The following is a 25,606-nucleotide window of genomic DNA, read 5'->3' as shown; positions in this document are numbered from 1 at the left end:
AACGTCATTAGACGTTCTGTCCTTGAAAGTGTTAACGTGATTTAACGTGATCTCCGAAGCACGGATCATCTTACCGCCTATTAAGTAAAGCTTTCAAAAGTACCTACTCAGCACACACGTTTTTTTATGATGCTCTAGTTAGTAAAAGCTGTATTATTCTTACTTGTAAGTAGTTGTAAATATTCCCACGGACGTATAGCTCTAACGATGATAATAGAAAGAACAAATAGGTATGCGGAAAATGTGCGAGAGATAATACACTTATGAGAATTGTGGTGGTTTGGCGTATGCGTATGCTTATACGGATACGAAAACTTAAAAAAAATATATTTTAAATTGGTAAGTATTGGTATTGTAGGTAACAGCCTACGTGGTTACAATCACGCATTGTAGGTCCTTTGAAATTTCAGTTTCTATTCGGTTAACGTAGGTAAGTATTCAAAACTGTAATCATTACATTTAAATAGACTGAACCATTACGTAATTTTCTTATGGCTATTTTATGGGGCCACGAAACTACCAACAGGACGCCATAAAGTCTACTTTATGACGTCGACTTTATTTAGATTCCGTGGTTCCTAATCATAAAATTTTATAATTTACATGACTGTGTCTTTCTACAATATGTTGCAGCTACTTTTGGCTTCTATTCGCATTGTTGGATATTATGAATAACATACACGGGGAGGTTAAAATGGCCACATCGAAGCAATTCATCTAAGAAAGCAATATTCCTATTTGACATTTGTTTGCATTGCGCATTTACTTTTATATGCGCTAATGTCAAATTGCAATATTGCTTTCTTAGATGAATTGCTTCGATGTGGCCATTTTAACCCCTCTATGCAGAGATGGTTTTCAACCTATCATCTGTAATACCTACCTAATTAGATAGTGCTAGGTTGGTGGTGTTTGTGGTGGTAGGTTGATTATGTAGTTTATGTACGGTCACGAGCATTAATATCTATACACTTTGGTACCATGTCACATTACCTTTTTTGACAAATTGAACTGTAAGTCTCACTAAATGTCAAATATGTTAGTGCGACAGAGTCCTAAAGTGGGTACATTATATTGCTCATGACTGTACCTACTCGCAGTGGCGGTCCTAGCAAAATATTTAGGTGCGAGATCTCAAAGTGGCACCCCTCAGCCCCTTAAAATACATTTTTTTCCATTAATTTACAGCCACCGAAATTTACCTAATTAAAGTATGAGTATATAAATAAAGTCTTCTTCTATCGTGTGGATTGTGAGGTGAATTACCAACCCAATCAACCCTGGTGTCAGGGTTATTACTAAGCCGCCATAGGCCCCTGACATGACTCATGTAACGACTACGTACTTACATCAGTAAGTAATAACCGGTACCAACGGCTTAACGCGGGAAGCACAGATCTTTTTACTTTTTGGACAGTCAGGTGATCAGCCTGTAATGACCTAACCAAACTAGGGATCACAAAGTGATTTTTGTCCGTCTCCGGATCGTGAGCACAACGCTCAACCACTGGACCACGGAGACCGTTATAAAAAAAAAACTATATTTTATAAATAAAGTAAGTACATTATATACCCAGTATGAGTTTTACGTGGCCGCAATCTAACCCGATGAAGTTTTAGTTTGCGGCCAGGGTGAACCAGTCTTGGTTGATTTTGGCGCCCCAATATTTTGGCGGTCGGTGCGGTGGCACCCCTCGCACCACACTAGGGCCGGCCCTGTACGCGTGTTAGTGTTTACGTTTCGCAACCTTCTCAAGGTCTCGGCATGCAGTTAAGCTAAATTCTACCTAAGTGATTATGTCACGCACGATGTTTACACACCTAATGCCTTTACATTCAAGAAATGATATCATCTGTTAGAAAATGCGAGCATATGTAAATTGAATAATAACTATTGTGGTTGACGTAGATAGGTATGCATGTATTAAAGTTATTGAATGCAATTTATACCTAACGTCAATTACAAATTAAGCAATGTTTTGTTCGTAATAATATTACAAAGATTTATAATGGGTCTTTGAAAATAAACAATTATTATTTTATTGTTAATACTTACGAACGTACTTACTACAAATTTAAAAAAAATCCTTAGGTATGAACACAAAAATGTGGATTTTTCTTGTTAGGTAAATGAAAATTTACTTATAAGTACTCTATCTATCTTCTATTTATAGTTCATGACAAAAAAGCTTTATAGAAAAGCGGTCCTATCACTGCGGCTGTCGAGTATTATTATAACTTTTTTGCATTCTTTACTAAGCCCAAATTCCCGAATAGATGTTGTGAGTACAACCCTCCTTTTTGTTTCTCCGTAATTGGGTAAAAATTACCACACACGACCTTCAAACTTACATCCAATGTGGATACCTAATCGGTATCTTATGTTATGATTAAGCTGCCTCATTTTATTGATGCATTTTAAAGATGTAACTGCTCGGAACTGCTTAGTCTACCATGCTTTCTATAACGTTACGATTATTATCCAAAGTTACGAATATTACGTGAGTAATGCCTGCACGTTGGCAAAGTACCGTAACCGCATTTCATTCATTATTGTGGGAGTGTCAATCCAGGTGGTAGAGCAGGCATAGTAGAGGTACCATCGAGGTATGTTGTTTGGCTATATGCCTCTCGCCTCTCGCTCCGTAGGTAGAGGCAGTCAGTACGATCGCCATTGCGTCCGGGTGACGCCGCGTTTCCCGCGCGTTCTCTATTCGAACCATAGACAAATCGAATATTATCCCGAATCCCGCGTAAAGGTATCCTTCCCGCCAATTTGTGTATTAAGTTTTTTTAAGTGATGCATTTTGTGTGTTCACATAGTGTCGGATATGTGTTTTGGCGCCATTGTTATGTGTTTACGTTAAAGTTGCTGAATCAAACCATAGCGGTCACATTTCCCTTTACTAGTACCTACCTACTTTGAGAGCGATAAGTAGTATTAATACTACACTTTAGTTAATTCATTTATTTTATTAACTACATAAACATAACTTTGAAGAAAATAATGTTATAAATTATTATTGTTATTATAAAACTTAGGTGCCTTCTTATATCAAATAATAATTATGCGAGTGGCTTACATCAACTTAAAGTAGTTAACCTTGACTTTGAACTGAGTTACCTAATATTAGAATTCGAGAAAACTACTTACCTACTTATCTCCTGTCATTTCTATCCAAATAGTTTAGTTAGTTTCGAAAATATTACCTTTCCAGTCAAATATGGGGAGGTCAATATTGGCGGTGTTGGCGCTGGTATCCCTGGTTCAGGGTCAAAGGGAGACCTGTCTTTCCGTTGATGAAGACCCCTATCTCCTCTTCGGTCTGAAAACAGCATACCTGTTCGCCAACAAAGGGATTCCTGCAGTACGGACGCACGATGTTCCTGGTAAGTAACTGGCAAAAGGAAAATAAATAAGACTATGACTAAAGTCTCTTTGGTTAAAAACTCTTTGATTATTATTTTTTAACCATCGCATAAAATCTCTTTTCTCATTGCGCTTATTTTTTAATTCGTTGGTTAGTAACATAGGTGACATAGGTAGTATAAAATGTAAGTAAGTGTCCGGTCGAACATTTGTGTAAATATTTTTTTCGACACGCGTACCTGTCTACTTCTTCAGTTTATATATAAGAGTAACATAAGTACATTATTTTATGGATATCTAAGTAGGTAGTCACCGTAAACTATTCACGATCAATTTTAACGCTTGGCTAAGTTTCCCAGGCATTTCATAGAAAATTGTTTGAATGTAAAGCAAGAAACAACAGACGCACTTATCTGTGGGATTCAATTTAAAAGATAGATATTAAATATCAATGAAATTGGCCCTGATGCCGGCAGACACTTAATTTTATTTTAAGTTATTCCCATCACTTTCTTATTCGCCAGATAAGAAAATGACAGGTAAGGACCGATAACTTAAAATAAAATTAGGTGTCTGCAGGAGTCAGGGCCACTATCATCATAACATAACTTATGCGTGTGTATTTAAGGATTAATGAATGTGGAGGAGACCAAAAAAGTGAGTTAGTTTTGCTTACTCCCCGGCATAGAATAAGAAATAATACTACATATAGAACGGCAAGTCTCCGCTCCCCACTAGCGGCTGACCTAGCTAGGTTTACCTCACCTCCCCTTGAACATAGTTTAGACTTCAATCGTATGGTGTCAGACGTCACACACACACATGCGCGTGTACGATAACGTCAATGTGTAGTATCTGTGTAAAACGAGGTTGTTTGTATGAAGTGTCCGGGGTGTGTTCCGGTGAGAAGTAGGCGTGAGTTTATGTCAAAAATAGGTAATAAAGACCCACGACCATCCTCACTGAAGATTTCTGCTTATCCTTGCGTCTATAAGTTTCTCAATCGCACTAGTCACGGATTAACATTAGCCTACTATTGTGTTATTCTCATTTCCCATAACTAGTTTTAAAAAATATACCTCTTATCTAATGAGTAGCTAGTACGAGGAAATTATAACTAATTACAGTCATCAAGTGATTTTATTACGCATGGTAGACAAACATTTGCAGTTATTAGGTAGACATGTATATACCTACCTACTTCTTCTTCTATCGTGTGGGTTGTGAGGTGGATTACCAACCCCATCAACCCTTGTGTCCGGGTTATTATTGAGCCGCCATAGGCTCCTGACAAGACTCATGTAACGACTACGTACTTACATCAGTAAGTAGTAACTGGGATCAACGGCTTAATGTGCCTTCCGAAACACGGATCGTCTTACTTTTGGACAATCATGTGATCAGCCTGTAATGTCCTAACTAAACTAGGGATCACAAAGTGATTTTGATGATATGTCCCCACCGGGAATTAATGAGCATTTTTTTTATCAAAGAAATACTTGCAGCAGAAGAAACAGTGATTGTAATCGGAAAACGCGTAACTTACATCGCAGTGTCATGGGACCGAATCGCGGCTCGAACTCTAAACCACTGAAATGGGATTTGAGCCCGGGACCTCCGGATCGTGAGCCCAACGCTCAAACCACTGCACCGCGGAGGCCGTTGCCTACTAAATAACGCAGAATTCGGGCAAAAATTAGACGAGTAAGTCGTATATGCTACCGCTGATTTGACGCAACAAACCAAGACAACGCTGCGCTGCCCAAACCGGTTCTTGATTGTTTTGACTTTCGATTTTAAAACGCCTTCCGCTGCTCTTCACATCTTTCTATTTAACTACCACGGAGAGAAATTATTTGAGTCTACGAAAGTCTTAATAAAGACTCTTATTCACATTATGTAACTTTTCGCCGAATTACGATTAGTATATATAACATATAATAGCCTTACAGGGTGTTAGTGACACCGTAACGAAAACTTTGGGGGAGGATTCAGACCATGATTCTGAGTTGATATCAAGTGGAATTTTCTGTCGCAAAAGTATTCACTATCACGTGTACTTGTAAGGGGTGTAAATGACATCATAACGAAAACTGAGGGGGTGATTTAGCTCATTATTCTAAGTTAATATCAAGTGGAATTATCTATCGCAAAAGTATAAAATTGAAAATAATTAAAAAAAACGCAAAAAACATGAATTTTGCGTCGGAAAATCCCACTTGACATTTTACCTCAGAATCATGGTCTGAATCATCCCTCAAAATTTTCGTTATGATGTCACTAACACCCTGTATACGTCCCACTGGGCACAGGCCTCCCCTCAATCAACCGGAGGGAGCATACTCCACCACGCACTAAGTAGGATTAGAACAAAACAAAATAAACAAAACTTACTTATGATACACACAAAACATCACGCTTATTTCCCGTTGGGGTAAGCAGAGACCACGGAATACCACCTACTATGACCCTCACACACCACTTTCGCTTACTCTACTCTCACCAAAGTCTTCAAGCATGCTCTCCGGTTTAGAGTACCTACTCTTGACCTGGGCTTTCTTAAGGTACCTTAAGGTACCTAATGCGCGATCAATTAGGTATTACCGGGATCCCGGTCAATTTTGACATTATTTTAATACCGGTACTGAAATAAGTTTTAACCCTGGATTCGTAAACTTTAGGGATGATGTTTGTTGATGAAATGCATTATCGGAGGTATGTGCTGTATTGGGCTGGTTTTCCCTTCGCGGGTTGGGAGGTCAGACAGTCAGTCGCGTTTGTAAAAAACCGGATTTGTCGTCTTCAGGTTAGGTAAGCGGACCCTGTGAAAAACGGGATAATGCTAGGGAGATGATGATGATGATGGCCTAACCAAAGGCAGTCTGTTAGCAATGGCCACCTGTTACCATACGGTTCATCGTATCCGTCCAATAACTTTACTTACTTGCGTTATAATCCACGCCAACTTCCCACAGAGGTAGGTAGAGACTTTGGACTTCTGTATCCATAGTAACACTAACGTTATGTAACAAAGTTACCTCTTGCACGTCAGGAATTGTAAAAGGCACCGTATCGGTAAAAGGTTTCCTGTTTAATTCCACTTTGGATCATTCTCGAATATTAACGACCTTTAAAGTAACTTAGAACGACTATTGGTTACCAAACAGGTGAAAATTCTATGTTCCGGTACCCAATGTATTTTGCTATAGGTTTTGAGATTATAGTATCAAACCACAGTATCAAACTATCGGCTGTATTGCATACGACTATCTCGAGTATTATTCTTTACTCTACGCCCGGACTAGTCATCATAATCTCGGGATGATAGTAGCAGAATGTATTTTTTTTCTTTTTGTGTAACCCAACAAAATACAATATAATAATTAATAATTATTTAATAATTAATAATTGCCCCGATTCCTGGAGACACCTCATACCTCCGTCATTTTACCCGGGCGAATAAAATAGGCATCTCGCTCATATGCAATCCATTTGCCGTGTGCTGGCCACTTAATTCTGTCGGGTTACTAGCCAATATAACATTTTGGGAGGGATTAAAATTACTGCCTAAAATTGACGTATGTTCCATAAATTTTATGCCTGTCGATTACGCGTCCCTTCCCTTTTCGGCGGATAAGAAAATGACAGATATAACTTAAAATAAAATTAGATGGTGTGTACATGAATCAGCGCTAATTTCTATTCAAAATAAGGTACCTACTCTGAAATAAACCATACATACGAGGAGATGGGCCTCCTTTTATACATAAAAGTCTTTGATGGGTATTTTGTATTGTCCAACAACACACACGGAATGATTATATACAGGGTGTTAGTGACATCGTAACGAATACTCAGGGAGATGATTCAGACCATGATTCTGAGTTAATATCAAGTGGAATTTTCCGTCGTAAAATTCATGTTTTTTTTTTAGTTTTTTTTTTTAATTATTTTCAATTCTATACTTTTGCGATGGAAAATTACACTTGATATTAACTTAGAATAATCAGCTGCATCATCCCTCTCAGTATTCGTTACGTTGTCACTTACATACCGTACAAGTACATACGGTAGCCATACAAGTAGGTATGGGTGTTAGTGACACTGTAACGAATACTGAAGGGGATGATTCAGACCATGATTCTGAGTCTAGGTATATCAAGTGAAATTTCCCGTCGGAAAAGTCATGAAAATTTTAGTGCCTTTTTAAATTATTTTCCGTTCCATACTTTTGCGACGGAAAATTCCACTTGATATCAACTCAGAATCATGGCCTGAATCATCCCTTAAAGTTTTCGTTACGATGTCACTAACACCCTGTATTTTTCTTTTTTTTTGTATTTTTAATTTCGGCCAGTGATGCAATGACTCGTAAACATTTTACTCGATTCAAATTTACCTTACACGTCGATCAATGACAGGAATATGTTCAGGGTTACCATATGCACACGCACGATCACCCCGTTTTTTATAATTAGCACCGATCCCTACGTGTCACGGTGTGAACTAATTTTCCACAGTATTAACTTTCAAAGGCCCGCGACGTACATCGTTATTTTAAACCGAAGGTAATGAGCAAAATGTATTGTTGGATCCCTTCCAAACTGTGTCAGTTTTCAATAATAAAGTTACCATCGAAATTAGATCGAAATACGTCGACACTGGAAAGATTAAACTGTTTGACAAACCAACCGAGCCGTGGTGGCCCATTTGGTAGAACGCTCGGCTCTCACTGTGAGGTCGCAGGTTAGAATCCCAGTACGGAACGGAATCAATCTTCTTCTATCGTGTGGGTTGTGAGGTGGATTACCAACCCCATCAACCCTGGTGTCAGGGTTATTATCGAGCCACCATAGGCCCCTGACATGACTCATGTAACGACTACATACTTTCAACAGTAAGTAGTAACCGGGACCAACGGCTTATCGTGCCTTCCGAAGCAAGAATCATCTTACTTTCGGACAATCAGGTGAACAGCCTGTAATGTCCTAACCAAACTAGGGATCACAAAGTAATTTTTGTGATGTCTCCACCGGGATTCGAACCCAGGGCCTCCGGATCGTAAGCCCAAATCTCAACCACTGGACCACGGACTGCGTTGGCCACTAGGCCACGGAGACGGAATCAATGATTTTTTAATTTGTTTTCGGATTTATGTTTGGATCATAAATTATTAAAAAACATCATTATGAAACACACATTCCCAAGAAATACATTTCTGTATTGGGCTGGTTTACCTTCGGGTTGGAAGACAGAAGGGGTGAAGTCGGCGCCCGATACGAATTGGTGCGGGGAAGTTACCATTGTATTTTTTATTCTATGGTTGTAACACAAAAAAGAAAGCTGTGGGCACTAACTATTGTTTCAAAAGTAAATTACACATCACTATGTAGATATTCGTATAATCAATGAAAGAGAAAGCGTATGTCTCAATCTTGTCAGTCATTACGTGTCTGTGAGTAACGTTTGGTTATGATAATGATCCAAGTATTTGAGATTTTAATCATTGACGAATTTATGAATGGTCTTCGTGATTAAGACTCTAGACACGTGGGCTTATGCAAAATACAAAACAATATTTAGCGTTTGTTCAACTTTTAATAGTTGCTTCTTGTTCAGAACCGAATATTGCTACGAGTAATTAGTAAGAAGTACTTAGTTTATTATATTATACTAAGGTAAGTACTCGTAAATTATATTGCATTAAATTACAAAAATACCCTCTAATGACAGCTTTTCCATCATCATCATCAATTTACGAGTCACGCTCTTGTCGGTGTAGCATTTTCCATTCCAGTCTATCAAAGGCCAATTCCTTGACTTCCCTATAAGACACGACGTTAACCTTTTCTTCAATCAAATCAAATCAAATCAAATCAAATATACTTTATTGCACAGAACTAGAATTTCAACAATCAGACATAACACATGAATACAGTACAATCAATCTACAGTACTTCAATCTGTTCCATGTAAGCTCTTCTTGGTATTCCCCTTCCTCTTTCCTTCTAGCTTTCCTTCTATGATGTTTTTAATAAATTCGTCGCGTCTTATTAGGTGTCCAATCATCTTGCCTCTTCTGTCCTCAATAATTCCACAAATACTGACAGTTTTTACATGTGTACAAAAATATTTAATAAATATTAAATATTATTATTATTTTTATTTGTTTTGTATGTTGTGTGCAATAAAGTATATTTGATTTGATTTGATTTGATAAATTACCGGATATTCGGGATACTTTAAAATACTGTAAACTCAATTTTCGCGAAGCAGTTAAGCTGTGGCTTGCAGATAGATTCTTTTACAGCGTAAGACTTAAGGACTTTCCAGGCTACGTTCACGAAAAACAAAATAGATGGCGTTGTTCAGCTTTAACGTCATAATTACCTATTTTCTCATTACTCGGGTATAAAATTGTGGGATTGGGCATGAAGAAAACGATTATTATTTCTAACTTTGTTTATTTTAGAACGTTTTAAGGTCTTCTACATTTTCCTCTTTAAAAACAACCGTCCGCCATTTCCCTGTCATTCCGCAATTCTCTCTTCTCTCTCGCTCACTCGTCGCTCTCTCTTTCACAAACCTTTGCGTTACTTTTCATTCAGCCTACCATTCCTACATAATTATTCCAAAATGCAACGTAATGGCAGAAGCAAATATAAAAACAATTGCTGCTTGATTTTTGGATCATAATATGGTATAGAATTACATTGCTAACTAATTACATCTGAAGATGTAATTGTGGCTGGGTGTAAGAAAAGGGGTCATCATTTATAATCAAAAACAAATATAAATAGATGAATACGTATGTTATCCATGAAATTAGAAGGTGAAACGAAGAAAAATATGTACAGCGCCATCTATAATGTTCTTGAGGAACGTAACCTGGAAACATAACAGCCTCCGTGGTCTTGGTTAGAGCGTTAGGCTCACGATCTGGAGGTCCGGGTTCGATTCCCGATGGGAACATTGTCGAAATCACTTGTGAGACTGTCCTTTGTTTGGTAAGGACTTTTCAGGCTTGAATCACCTGATTATCCGAAAGAGTAAGATGATTCCGTGCTTCGGAGGGCACGTTAAGCCGTTGGTCCCGGCTATTCGCCGTAAAAACACCTCCACCAACCCGCAGTGGAGCAGCGTGGTGGAGTATGCTCCATTCCCCCTTCCGATTGATTGAGGGGAGGCCTGTGCCCAGCAGTGGGACGTATATAGGCAGTTTATGTAACCTGGAAAGTCCCTCATATTTAATTCTGCTAAGTAGCATTCATCATGCCGATACGATCTGGCACGCGGAACGAATCGATGGTCTAATTCACCATTGACAAATAGACCTTAATAGGGCTGAGGTCACCATTTAGCACTCATTTAGACATTATTTATCTCCTTTTAGATCTAGAACAATTAGTTCTGTCTACATTAAAACAGGCGAAAAATGATGACTTTGTTTCGCTGTTAGCGCAAAATTTGCGTTCGCGAATTTGTGGTCCGATGACCTCTCTAGGTATAATCTTTGTTTTAATGTCGGTTTTCTAGAACAGTGAAGCACTTAAGTAGATTTGGCCTCCACCGCAAAAAGATGCCAATTTTCTCCGCTATGAACTAATTTCCTACCATCATAAACATTTGAGGTCACATTAGAGTCAATTTTGGTCATGATAGTACGAATATTATCGTTTTATTAAAACTTAAATAACCATAACCATGACATACATAACGTGGCTGATTTTGCAAACTGACGTATCTGCAATATTTTGCTAAAATATTCTTTGTCTTATTAACAATAGCGAAAGGTGCAATTCAGATTCGCCAAAAAATTCAGATACGCCAGTTAGCGACATCAGTAACAATAATATTATATACCTAATAAGTACTTAATTAAAACCGTACAACTACAAATCATCACAGGCGCATGGACATTTCGAAGATTGTCGAATCGGCCTTCAACACTTGGATTAATAAGGATATTTATTACATTCCCTGATTGACTCACAGCTGAACGTTTCTCGTATCTCATTTATTTGGAAGCTCTCATCTCTAAAGCTTCCAAATAAATCAGATACGAGTATGCCGCAACCAGATTGTGACCTCAACCGCATTACGTTATGGCATAGAATAAGGAATAATACTACGTATAGAACGGCAACTCTCCGCTCCCCTCTAGCGGCTGAGCTAGGTTTACCTCACCCCCCTTCGGACATAGTTTAGACTTGAATAGAAAGGCGTCAGAGGTCACACACACAGACGCGCGTGTACGATAACATCATTGTGCGGTGTCTGTGTAAAACGAGGTGTGTCGTATGAAGTGTCCGGGGTGTGGTTATGGATAGCTGTTTTGTAATGCGACGGGTCAATAATTAGCCGGATTGTCATTCCAAGACGTTCTACAATATGTCTGCCTTGCATTTTTAGCTTTTTATTCATTCAGCCGTATTCAATGCAGCTAATTGTTGACCCGCCGCATTACAAAACGGCTAGCCGTAATGTAATGTAACAGACACACAAAAAGCATTACCCACAGGCCAGAAACATCAGCATAGCCACGTTGGGTTCCTGAACCCATTTAGTTTTATAGTTCCACGAAAGTAGAACGTACCGTAGATAACATAGGTGATCAAAGCCGTAATTAGCTATTTTATTACGGAAGGTAAACTGTGTTACTGCGTTTACCATGCTGGTAGATATGTGGTCTATTTTAGTACCAACTTTGCTTTACTATAATTACATATGCTTTACAGAAGGGTCACCTGTCTATCAAGTTCCATCAGTGGTCTAGTGGTTAGAGCGTTGGTCTCTCGATCTGGAGGACCCGGGTTCGATTCCCGCTGGGGACATACCACAAAGACCACTTTGTGATCATTAGTTTGGTTAAGACATTGCAGGCTGATCACCCGATTGTCCGAAAGTAAGATGATCTGTGCTTCGGAAGGCACGTTAAACTGTCGGTCCCGGCTACTATCCCTTCATCTTCTTCTAGATAATCCTTTTATCCCCTATTGGACTATAGGGTTCGAATAACAGATTTCCACTCCTCGTCTAGAAAAATTCATCTAGAAAAGTAATATTGTAAATTATAAAATAAAAGAAAGTGCACCTTTTTATCCCCCCAAGTTTAAACCTACGTTTTAAATAACTAAATAATAAAAATAATTTAAAAAAATTAAATAAATAAACAATATCAAAATTGTGGATCTCCCAGTAAGCAATTTGATATGCTCGTGTCGGGAGTGACCACGCTGCTTCCAAAGGCTACATAGTAAATAAACTTTTTGTTAAAAATAACAGTTTTAGGACAAGTGTGTTCTAGGCTAAAATTACACGCCACGAGCCCATTAGCAATGTCCATTAAAATATATAATAAGCTCCCTAAGTACTTAAGAAATGAAACTAAAACTAATTTATTTATAAAAAATCTAAAAACAATGCTAATTAAAAAGAGCTATTATACTGTACACGATTTTTTAAATGATAAGTTTTAATTTTAATACACACTTCCTCTCTTCCCTTCAACGTTGCTGTGCCCTACAGGGTCCATGTTATGGTTCCTATGCCTATGTAACACACCATTATACTCATGGAATGCAATAAATAATTGAGAATTGAACGAGATATAGACCCCCTTTACCGTAGTCAAGTAAAAAGTATGTGCCTGTAAAGGGCTTGACCCCTTCGTCCACGTTCGTAACCAAATTTTCATAACTAGTTATGAAAAAAGAATTTTCTTCGCTGTTTGATAACCAGTTATCAAAGAAGACTCTTTTTCCATTTTCGTAATTAATTATTTAGGGAACTTGACACTATAGGATAATATAACAGTCACATAAACAAAGCTACATCCGCCATAATTCGGATCATGTGATCTATTTTAATTCTACCAACGAGGTTTATTACGGGATTCACTCGACAACCATATCACGATGTGTTGCATTAGACGATTCTTGTAATTGCATCACATCATAATCAACTCGTATAATTAAAGAAAGAAAAAATATTTATTCGGCATCATCATCAGCCCATTAACGTCCCCACTGCTGGGGCACCGGCCTTCCCTATGGATGGATAGGGAGATCGGGCCTTAAACCACCACGCGGGCCCAGTGCGGATTGATGGTTATTAACGACTGCTAATGCAACCGGGACCAACGGCTTAACGTGCTTTCCGAAGCACGGAGGAGCTCGAGATGAAAACTTTTTTTTGTGGCCACCCATCCTATGACCGGCCTTTGCGAAAGTTGCTTAACTTCAACAATCGCAGACCGAGCGCGTTTATTCGGCATACTTATCACTAATTAACAAAACATACTTAGGCAATTAAATTACTTAATATTTATTATACATAATGCTGAAACGGCTTCAGCTCAGCAAATGTCACGGCCTAGCTGTAAGTTAGACTATGACGCTGATTTTCAGCTGTAGCCGGTTGGGGAATCAAAAACAAAAAGAACTGGGCTCTAAAGTCTACGCACATAATTACGTACCTAAACCGTAATATAACTATTTGAGGAAAAAGAAAATAATAAGAAAAATAATTAAATGAATAAATACAGAATACTTGGTAAAGAGACTAAACCTGACTATAAACTCGAGTTACATACATACATACATAAACTCACGCCCGTTATCCCTAATGGGGTGGGCAGAGCCACAAGTAATCAAAGACAACTTGCAGCCACTGTTGATACGATGAACAAACAAAAAAAAACAAACTCGAGTTATAACATATTAGTGTAATTTGCACAGTTTGTTCGACGTGTAAAGGTAGGTAGGAGCATAGACAACTACCTACTACATACGTGGTTTTTTTTATAGGAGTAGATATCTAGTTAATTAGTCTGTCTGGGCAACACACATTTTTTTTGGAAATGGATTAAGTAAATAAAAAGCAAAATAACTAAGAAGACTTTAGTACCTACTTGGTTTTAGCCATGAAATTCTGAACTCAAAAAAATAAATTTAAAAAGAACATTTTTTCAAATATTTCTATTTTCGATCAACAATAAAAGGCTACATTGCAGGTTGCCAGCCCATGGCCCTGTGGTTGTTGAACCGCCACGGCTCGCACAACCCTGAGGCCGACGAGATATCTGACCTGCAGAAGTTGACAGACTTCAAGAATAACATTCTCGACAACTATCGGAGTCGCAACAACATTCGAGATGTGAGTATTTATTGGCATTCTTCTTTTATACATACATAAAGAGCTTCCTCTTCTTTTCTCGTTTTATGAGGTCTATGGCCGACCTCATCAACCTGGTAGAAGGGATACGATTGAGCTGCCAGAGGCCCCTGACATGGCTTATATGCAACGACTACATACTTACTTACTTTAGTAAATAGTAACCACGGGACCGACTTCTTCTTCTATCGTGTGGGTTGTGAGACTTGTAAGGTGGAACCAACCTCATCAACCCTGGTGTCAGGACCACTGGACCCCGGAGGCTGTCTGCGAAGCACGGATCATCTTACTTTCGATCAATCAGGTCATCAGCCTGCAATGTGATTTTAGTTATAGGTCCCACCGGTAATCGAACCTGGGACCTGCAGATCGAGAACATCCTTCATCACAGTTATCAATATATCACAGTTATGTGCGAAGTCTCTAGATGGATATAATGATCCATACGGTTACAGTCTAACGACTGAATAGCCCACTTCATCATCATCATCAATTTAAGAGCCACGCTCTTGTCGGTGCAGCATTTCCATGCTACTTTTTTAGGGAAAAATAGGGCAGTGGTTTCTCTCTTGCCTTCCGCCCCTTAGTACTCTGTCTGACGCGAGTGGGATGGCGCCCAGAGTAGTCTATTACAAAGCCATACTAGGACTCCTGTCCTCCGCCTCTGAACTACCACTTCCCACTTCATTACCCATAAAATAATCCCTTACGTTAAAAATAACGTAGTTTCTCTGTCTGTTTTTATATGACCAGGAAGATATTATATTATATTTTTTATATATTTTTTTTTTATTTTTATTATATTTATATTATTTCTTTAGATAAGTATATATTATTTATTATACTTTTTTTTGTTATGTTGGTATCATTATATTTTTATTGCACCAGCCCGTGCTCCAATGAATAATCTTCTTTCACCCTAAGGTTGCCTGGCAGAAATTGCTGTTTAGCAATAAGGCCGCCTATTGTGCTTATGTTTTATTCGTATGTTTATGTCCTTTATATATGTTCTTGTGCAATAAAGTATTATTGATTGATATTTTTGATAGCTGGTTCAGCTTAAAGTCGTAATACCTTTAAAGATCCAAATCTCATTGATAACCATTGTGTCTGAAAATCTTGGCCGAAAGAGGATAAATCATGCTAACTATCCATTCAACGTGTCCAGGAAAGGATCTGCCAATCAGACGTGAACCTGCTGAGTCGGTGGGAGTGGAACCCTCGCCACAACGCGACCTTCGCCGGTGACCTGACCAGCGACGGCTACATCACCACCCAGCAGCTCGCTCAGGCTTGGAGGCAGAAGTTCCCGGGACTCCTCACCAATAATCGGCATGATTACTTGGTGAGATTCATCATCATCAGCTGATAATCGTCTACTGTTTGGTGTAGGCCTCTCCCAGGACTCTCCACAAGATGACTCCACATTGTGGCAAACCTTGGTAAACTTACGTTGATACATCTGTAGTAGCTGTATGAGGTCGATGACTGACCTCAACCAACCTCAGGGTCGTAGCGACGGGTACATAGGTACATCACTGCCTAGCAGCTGGCTTAGAATTGGAGGCAGAAATTTCATGGACTCTGAAAGCCGTTTTTCACGAGGTCCCCTTACCTAACCTGAAGATTTGACAGCTGAGCACATGATAAAAGATGAATTCGAAGGCAATTTCGAAAATCATTGGTTTAGGCTCGAATTGTATTTGAACCTGCGACCTCCCGATAAGACGGCTTTCATGCTTGTATGTATCGTCACAAATCACATCAAATAGCCTAAGTAGGTAACTAACTTTAAAGTAACTTAGGTACTATGTTGGTATATTTCCGAAGACAAATTACTGCCAGGCCATGCCGTGACCTATATGACGACATGCGACATGCTAATGAAAACATGTCTTTCTTAATTTAGGTTGCCATCGTGTTATCAAGACTAACACATCCACCTATAAAGAACTTAATGACCTAGAATTTCCATTAAAAATGTCTTTTACGAAAACTTTACTTCTTTGTTAACAAGCTGTATTAAATACAAAGCAATATTAAAAACAATGAATATAACGAAGGACATGGACGGATCCAGCGGTTGGGTCATGGGTGGTACAACAATTTTATCTAATTCTCTACGGAAATAGGTTGTCTGCAGCCTGGGGCCTGTTTAATAAAACTTACAATTGTAAATTACAACAATTTGATGTTCATTGCGTAGCTAATATGAAACTGCAAAATATTCTTGATCACACACTCCGCAATGTACATCAAATTGTCATTGTAATTTACAATTGTAAGTTTTATTAAACAGGCCCCTGGCTGCAGACAACCTATTTCCGTAGAGAATTAGATAAAATTGTTGTACCCTGACCATAAAAGCTGGTTCCGCTCCTGAGGATCGTAGATAATTGATATCAGGATTTGTGCCCGGTTAATGGCAATAGGCTCGCCCCCATGGGATATGGGACTTAAAAAAAAAGTGAGGAGTAGGTGTAGTATACACTTCTGCCTACCCTTTCAGGGATACAGGCGTGGTGCTATGGTCTTATGTTTATAATTGTTACTTTCAGTTCAAGTTCGTAAACAACGAGCGCCTAAAGACGTCATTCCGCGCGTTCACCGAGGGTCTGTTCCGCGCCCAGGCTGAGGAGCTGGACATCGTCAAGCAGACTGATGAGAAGCTGTTGATGGTAAGAATGTCATCATCACATAAATATGTTCACGTGGATTGTGATTATATGACATAGATTTACTACTACCGTTAGCGCTCAAAAAGTGGGTCGCAAAGTTACTGTTAATATAGCGATGTTGACAGTAGTTTACCTCAGTGCGCGATTAGGCGCCGAACTGGCAACACGAGGAAGTGAGTGGAAAAACTTGCAAAAATAGAAGCTCAAAGAGAAAAAAGAAGGATGGAACATTTACTTTCTTAATTTGATGCGATTTTATTGAATGTATATATACCGCGTCAAGTTTTCGCCGCATTTTTGTATGAAGCACTGTATGAACGGTAATAAATAAATGTATATGACCCTAGTCTGTGAATAGGCCATAGTCATACCATACTATCATACCATTATGGTATTCGTTTTGTTACTTTTTCAACGTTTTGGTCCCGCGCATTGCAGCGTCTATGGTCACGGGATGACTGGCGAAGAAAGTGATTGTCACTATGAATAACAAACTAACTAACTCACCACTCATCCACAGATACGTCCAATAGATCATGGTTGATCAAAACCAGGTACTTATGCTCAATCCTATGACAAGCCGCCATTACTAGCCCCTTGATAACGTTAGTGTTACCATTCAATTGGTATCTCTCCAACATTCCAAGGACGTAAATTTTATTATTGAAAATTAAGTGAAATACTGACTCATGATATATAAAAATCATTAAAACTGTACGTAAATCTTTTACTAAAACTACAAAATTTCCTTGCAAAGTAATTAAATTAAAAACATTGGACGTGGGTAATTTATTTTTTACGTAATGGCAACGCAGGGTCGGATGACGTCACCTAAACTAACCTTGAAATGCTAACTGTCAGTTTTGAGCATAGGTACCTGGTCTTCTTATAGGTACCATGCGATAGATCTTGATTTGAATTTGGCTCCACCACATGCGAGGATATTCTTGTAATGGATGTACGGTCACGAGCATTAATATGTATACACTTTGGTACCATGTCACATTAACTTTTTTAACAAATTGAACTGTAAGTCTCACTAAATGTCAAATGTGTTAGTGCGACAGGGTCCTAAAGTGGGTACATTATATTGCTCATGACTGTACATCTGACTACCCCAGGGTAATCGTGCGCTTATATTATAATGTTGAATTTATTTCAGTCAATTTCGTCAATTTATATTTCTTATTTCAGCCATACAAGTCGTGCAGCGCATGGATCAATGATGTAGAGAAGAATAATGAGACTTATTACCAACAGTTTATCTTCGAGTCGAAACGAGAGTACAGAGAGGTACGTTAAAAATATTAAGTATATTTTTCTAATTTATCTTAAGTTTAGTTGGCTCGACTAAAAACGGCGATACGGCTCACCACCTATAATGGCGTGGGTACTTAGTTCTTCTCTTCTACCATTTGGGATATAAGTAAGTAATCATGAGCTTAATGTTGTGTATATTTTCTCTATGTTATCATCATTATCATCATCATATATTATTCTTCTTTCATAATCTATCACATTTAGAATTATTTATAACCTTATTGATGTACCTAAGTACCTAAACATTATGTTGGTGGTGAACACAGAAACTTTCGCAAAGGCCGGTCATAGGATGGGTGACCACAAAAAAAAAGTTTTCATCTCGAGCTCCTCCGTGCTTCGGAAGGCGCGTTAAGCCCGTTGGTCCCGGCTGCATCAGCAGTCGTTAATAACCACCAATCCGCACTGGGCCCGCGTGGTGGTTTAAGGCCCGATCTCCCTATCCATCCATAGGGAAGGCCAGTGCCCCAGCAGTGGGGACGTTAATGGGCTGGTGATGATGATGAACACAGAAATACAATATGTCTAAATGGATCAATTCACGTGACTTGCTGTTCAATTAACAGATTAAGCCGTTCATCTAGTTCTATCGAACGAATACCTCGAAGCCGCTTTGCAAGCAATAGTGATTTTAAACTACTTTAGAATCCACGCTTATTAGTAGTTTTATCAAACCCATGACGTCATTATTTTCGTCTTATTATGTTGGCAACCTCCGTGGTCTAGTGGTTTAGCGATAGGCTCACAATGGGGACATTGTCGAAATCACTTTGTGAGACTGTCCTTTGTTTGGTAAGGACTTTTCAAGCTTGAATTACCTGATTGTCCGAAAAAGTAAGATGATTCCGTGCTTCGGAGGGCACGTTAAGCCGTTGGTCCCGGCTATTAGCCGTAAAAATACCTCCACCAACCCGCAGTGGAGCAGCGTGGTGGAGTATGCTCCATACCCCCTCCGGTTGATTAACATTCCCTTCTCAATCTTAGTCACTATATCGTTTACACCACATCTCGCTCTTATCACACTGTTTCTCACTCTATCACTCAATTTAACACGTCAGATGCTACACAACGACCTCATTTCTACGGCAAATTACATTAATTTTCATGAATTTTTTTGACTTCCATTTAGCAAAGTGTATTCAACGTGCTTATTAAGTGCGCAAATAACTGAGTCCTAAAACGTTTATCCCACTTAAATAAATAAATATATATTATATATTCAGCACAATACCTAACCGTTTAGGCCATCACAATGCGTCTATTGAAGATTCGCAATAATAATCCAAACAAAAGCAGGATAATGGTGAAACGGACAATAAAAGAATGTACTTTATCAACAAAAGGTAACCTTATATTAGGTTACTGCCATTTATGATAAGGAGAAAGGATGATAACATAAACATGAACATCCTATAAGTATAGGGACGTCCCACTGCTGGGCACAGGCCTCCCTTCAATCAAGCGGAGGGGGTGTGGAGCATACTCCACCACGCTGCTCCACTGCGGGTTGGACGAGGTGTGTGTTTCGGGACCAAACGGCTTAATGTGCCCTCCGGTGCACGGAATTATGTTACTTTTACGAAAAATCAAGTAGTTCAAGCCTGCAATGTCCTTACCAAACAAAGGACAGTCACACAGAGTGATTTCGACAATCTCTCCAGATCGTGGGCCCTATACACTCTAACCACTAGACCACGGAGGCTGCTGGAAATGGAAAGCAAGATATTTATGGCTCATAAACGCGATTTGTCTTCATTTACTTACCTAATTAATTGATACCCTCATTAATAATATTTTTGCTCCCTATAGAGTCAAAGTTTCGATCCGAATAATAAATAAGCCAGAACAGAATTTGTTTACCATTCAATCACCGATCAACAAAATATGATGAATGGATTTATGATTCGTTCGTCAGTTCCCTAGCATTATCCCGTTTTCACAGAGTCCGCTTACCTAACCTGAAGATTTGACAAAGAACGAATCATGCAAGTATTTTTGTATTTTTTTTGTAAAAGAGTTTATGCGCGTTTAGACCTTTCCAACCTCTTTCTTCTATTCCGTGCAAAAAAAATAGACTCACATTCGCTAAGAAGTCTCTTTTTTTTAAGTGTCCAAACCGTGGTGTAAATAGTAGATAAGATAGTATAAGTTCAGTCCCTCAAATTAACATGTTATCGCTGTTGAAATAAAGTGCAATATCGGTTGTATAGTGTCGTTACACGCCGTCGCTTGTGACAAAATGCGCTGCGGACACTTTTAAAGAAAGAAATAAAGAAAGAAAGAAACATTTATTATTTAGGACACCACAAACACGGATTACATTATACACATTATAATGACATCCGGAGAAATAATAATGGAGATGATTCCGCATTGGAGCAGCGTGGTGGAGTATGCTCCATACCCCCTCCGATTGATTGAGGGGACGCCTGTGCCCAGCAGTGGGACGTATATAGGCTGTTTATGTTATGATGTATGTTATAACGACATCACATCAAAAGACAAATAATGCACACACGAAATATTTTCTATATAGAAACATGGAAAAGAACACAGAAACTTATAATATCTAAATTAAATGTGACGTCATGTCGGTTTCCCATGTGTCGTGGATGGTGTCCCGAATAAAAGGTCCTCACTCAGCTTATGCCGCGGCTTTTACAGAGATTAGTTGTCTATTTGTTATACGAGGTATACAGGGTGTTAGTGACATCGTAACGAAAACTTTGAGGGACGATTCAGACCATGATTCTGTGTTGATATCAAGTGGAATTTTCCGTGGCAAAAGTATGGAACGGAAAATAATTAAAAAGAACACTAAATTTTTCATGAATTTTCCAACAGGAAATTCCACTTGATATCAGCTCAGAATCATGGTCTGAATCATCCCCCTCAGTACCTATTCGTTACGGTGTCACTAACACCCATACCTACTTGCATGGCTACCTGTATGTACTTGTAAGGGGTGTAAGTGTCATCGTAACGAATACTGAGAGGGGGATGATTCAGCTGATTATTCTGAGTTAATATCAAGTGGAATTTTCCATCGCAAAAGTATAAAATTGAAAATAATTTAAAAAAACTAAAAAAAAATCGTTAATTTTGCGACGGTAAATTCCACTTAATATTAACTCAGAATCATGGTCTGAATCATCCCCCTAAGTATTCGTTACGATGTCACTAACACCCTGCAGTATGCATGTGTCATCTGAAACAGGCGTTTGAGGCTTATGAAATGATGATGATGAAGAACTAATTGTATTTTCTTCTCCCCAGATGATATCGAACATATCCCAGCGGCTGGGTTTCAGCTGGGACATCCACGAGGACATCATCCGACGCATCTACAATATGTGCCGGTATAACAAGGCTTGGGACGTCACGCAGATTTCACCCTGGTGTGCCGTGAGTTTTATCGTTATCTTCTTCTTCCTTCTTGAGGAGCTCGGTGGCGCAGCGGTAAACGCGCTCAGTCTGCGATTGTTGAAGTTAAGCAACTTTCGCAAAGGCCGGTCATAGGATGGATGACCACAAAAAAAGTTTTCATCTCCAGCTCTTCCGTACTTCGGAAGGCACGTTAAGCCGTTGGTCCCGGCTGCATAACATAACATAATATAAACAGCCTATTCACGTCCCACTGCTGGGCACAGGCCTCCCCTCAATCAACCGGAGGGGATATGCTCCATAACATATTCGACCACGCTGCTCCACTGCGGGTTGGTGGAGGTGTTTTTACGACTAATAGCCGGGACCAACGGCTTAACGTGCCCTCCGAAGCACGGAATCATCTTACTTTTTAGGACAATCAGGTGATTCAAGCCTGAAAAGTCCTTACCAAACAAAAGACAGTCTCACAAAGTGATTTCGACAATGTCCCCATCGGGAATCGAACCCGTGAGCCTAACGCTCTAACCACTAGACCACGGAGGCTGTTCCGAGTTAATATCAAGTGGAATTTTCAATAATTCTTATTAAGAACTCGGTGACATTGACTCTGGTTGATTGGTTCACATATTCCGCAGGCGTTCACAAGAGAGGACCTGAAACGCCTGGAGTACGCCGAAGACCTGAACACCTACTACAAATACGGCTACGGTACACCCATCAACCAGCAGATAGGCTGTACTCTTGTCAAGGATATGATGGACTTCCTCACCAACCACGTCGAACGAGGTAAACGAACTACATGGGACTTAACCCATACCAGAGAATAAGAAATAATACTACGAATAGAACAGCAATACTCCGCCCCCAACCAGCAGCTGAGCTAGGTTTACCTCACAACACCAATATTGCTTTTTTGGAAGCTTTGATGTGGCCTTTTTAACCCCCATGGTCTATGAACATCCGTTAGGGCGCGCAGATCTTCTGAAATGGCCATATTAAGATTTAATTGGGCAAAGGCTCACTTACTAGTTACAGTCACTTAAAAACTATATTATTCACAAATTTAAAGACGGTACAGTAGTCCTTCTATCGTGTGGGTTGTGAGGTGGATTACCAACCTCAACAACCGCAGGTGTCAGGGTTATTATTGAGCCGCCAACGGCCCCTCACGTGGCTCATGTAAAAGGTACTTACATCGGTAAGTAGTAACCGCAACCAACGGCTTAACATGCCTTCCGAAGCACGGATCATGTCCTAACCAAACTAGGGATCATTTGTGATATGTCCCCACCGGGATTCGAACCCGGGACCTCCGGATCGTGAGCCCAACGCTCAACCACTGTACAGTACAGTACGGTACAGTAGTTACGACTACCTCACCAACGGCTGCATAAAATGCTTCATCATGGGTGAGTCAATCCTATGAGAAAAGACCTATATTGTTGGGACTCAACCTGCTTACATTTAATATATTTTTAATTACACAGTGAGCAATAGATATCACCATATGTATTTTAGAGCCTTATAAAGGCATTATAGAATAATTGCCGGGAAAACCGTCAAAACAGCCCTTTTCTAATGAATCGAAACACTTCTTGGATAACATCCAAAAATACAACAACTGCTTTCAAATGACGTCGTTTGGCGCAACGCATATTGTACAAAACAGTTTCATGCCGACTTTCAAGGTAGTAGGTATACCATAATTGTTTTTAATAAAATTCTAATTTGTATTTATACCACAAATAATTTAACAAGATCATAAACAAATGCAGATACTTATTTTCGCCTTTTAAACCTTCCCTAGACCTCCACAAACATTTCAATACCAAGATAAGGTAGATCCGTTCAGCCGTTCTCGAGTTTTAGCGAGACTAACGAACAGCAATTCATTTTTATTTATATAGATTACACAGTGAGCAATAGATAATGTTATTCTGATCCTAACATTTCCCTATTGCAGAGCCTCCCCAACAGCCGCGCACAGTGATCCACTTCACGGAGGCGCCGACCATCCTGATGACCCTGGCAGCCCTGGGCACCCATCGCGACTCTGCCCCACTGACTGGCGACAACTACCACACCAACACGGCGCAGTCCCGCAAGTGGGCCACCTCCAGCATGCTGCCTTACAACGCCAACCTCGCCGCTGTACTTTACAAGTAAGTCATCTTCTCTTTACGTGTACATTTCTGGTATCCGAGTTATTAATAGTCATGGCTCAAGTAATATAACGGGTGTTAGTGACATCGTAACAAATACTGAGGGGGATGATTCAGACCATGATTCTAAGTAGAATTTCCTGTAGGAAAATTCATGAAAATTGTAGTATATTTTTAAAATAATTTTGAGTTCCATACTTTTGTGACAGGAAATTTCACTTGATATCAATTCAGAATCGTGGTCCGAATCATCCCTCAAAATTTTCATTATGATGTCACTAACACCCTCTATAGTCAGCAAGGACAAAAAATGTGTGTACTGCTACGTGTGCAAGTGTGCTTGCCAATGCGTGAGTGCGTGTTTGAACGCTTGCGTGCGTGCGGGTTTGCATGCTTGCGAGCATGCACGCGTTTTGGCGTACTTGCGGGCGTACGTGCGTGCGTGTTTGTGGTTACGTGGGCACACTTAAATCTTTCTTACACGCGCATCTGTGTGTGTGACGTCTGACGCCCATACGATTGAAGACTAAAGTAAGACCGAGGGGGCTTAAGGTAAACCTAACTTAGCCGCTGGTGGGGAGCGGAGAGTTGCCGTTCTACACGTAGTATTATTCCTTATTCTATGCTAAAAGTTTGATTAATTTCCTTACAGATGCACACCGAACGGTAACTTCCAATACAACGATAGATATCAAGTGCTATTCCTTGAAAACGAGAAGACAATGTATCTTGATGGTTGCAAAGTCGGCCTTTGCGATTGGTCTTACGTCAAGAGCCGATTTGGAGAAGTAGCTGACAAGTGCAACTTAGACGTATGCAACGGTGGTAATAGGAACTCTTATTTAGGCGTCGCTGTTATATTGGCTGTTGTTACAAGGTATTTGTTGTAAAGTCGGTTATTGAAGCTGTTACTTTAAAGATCTGTCAGTGACATTGTGAAAAACACGATTTTTTCTAGGTGTTTAAAAATGCCACATTGGAGCAATTCACCTATAAAGCATAGACCTCGTATAATAAATAGACTACTAATCTCTGTAAAAAAGTGTCCGCGGCGCATCTTGTTTTGACACAAGCGTGTAACGACACGGTACAGTCACGAGTACTAATATGTATACACTTTGATACCATGTCACATTAACTTTATTGATAAATTAAAACGTAAGTCTCATTAAATGACAAATATGATAGAGCGACAGGTTTTTAAAGTGGGTACATGATATTACTCATGACTGTACAACCGATATTGCACTTTATATCAACAGCCATAACATGTTAATTTTGAGGGAACGACCTTATACTATCTACATTAATTAATGTACAGTCATGACATGAGCAATATAATGTACCCACTTTAGGACTCTGTCGCACTAACATTTTGACATTTAGTGAGACTTACAGTTCAATTTGTCAAAAAAGTTAATGTGACATGGTACCAAACTGTATAAGTACATATACATGCTCGTGACCGTATATGCATTTACAAAACGGTTCGAACGATTTTTTTAGAAAAACTA

The 25,606-nt window shown here is 39.3% G+C and overlaps 1 protein-coding gene across 1 annotated transcript; it reads left to right on the top strand.

The window, feature by feature from the left end:
- Positions 1-2,606: 2,606 nt before the first annotated feature.
- Positions 2,607-25,020, top strand: LOC126369192 (multiple inositol polyphosphate phosphatase 1-like). The gene is made up of 10 exons (XM_050013487.1): positions 2,607-2,759; positions 3,219-3,390; positions 14,385-14,527; positions 15,714-15,890; positions 17,104-17,223; positions 18,418-18,516; positions 21,820-21,948; positions 22,566-22,716; positions 23,894-24,092; positions 24,745-25,020. Exons 1-10 carry the CDS (start codon positions 2,610-2,612, stop codon positions 24,980-24,982), a joined length of 1,578 nt encoding a protein of 525 aa, XP_049869444.1. The 5' UTR covers positions 2,607-2,609; the 3' UTR covers positions 24,983-25,020.
- Positions 25,021-25,606: the final 586 nt, after the last annotated feature.

The sequence above is a fragment of the Pectinophora gossypiella genome, chromosome 8 (genome assembly GCF_024362695.1).
Source record: "Pectinophora gossypiella chromosome 8, ilPecGoss1.1, whole genome shotgun sequence".
Lineage (NCBI taxonomy): Eukaryota > Metazoa > Arthropoda > Insecta > Lepidoptera > Gelechiidae > Pectinophora > Pectinophora gossypiella.
The sequence above is the reverse complement of the archived record's forward strand: the minus strand, read 5'-3'. Positions and strand labels throughout refer to the sequence as shown.

What these genes read in the sequence shown, in the direction of transcription:
- LOC126369192 (XM_050013487.1), top strand. Translation starts at nt 2,610, where the DNA reads ATGTTGTTTGGCTATATGCCTCTCGCCTCTCGCTCCGTAGGTAGAGGC. An exon ending in ATCCCGAATCCCGCGTAAAG is followed by an intron (nt 2,760 to 3,218) that starts GTATCCTTCCCG and finishes TTACCTTTCCAG; the next exon opens with TCAAATATGGGGAGGTCAAT. An exon ending in GTCGCAACAACATTCGAGAT is followed by an intron (nt 14,528 to 15,713) that starts GTGAGTATTTAT and finishes CAACGTGTCCAG; the next exon opens with GAAAGGATCTGCCAATCAGA.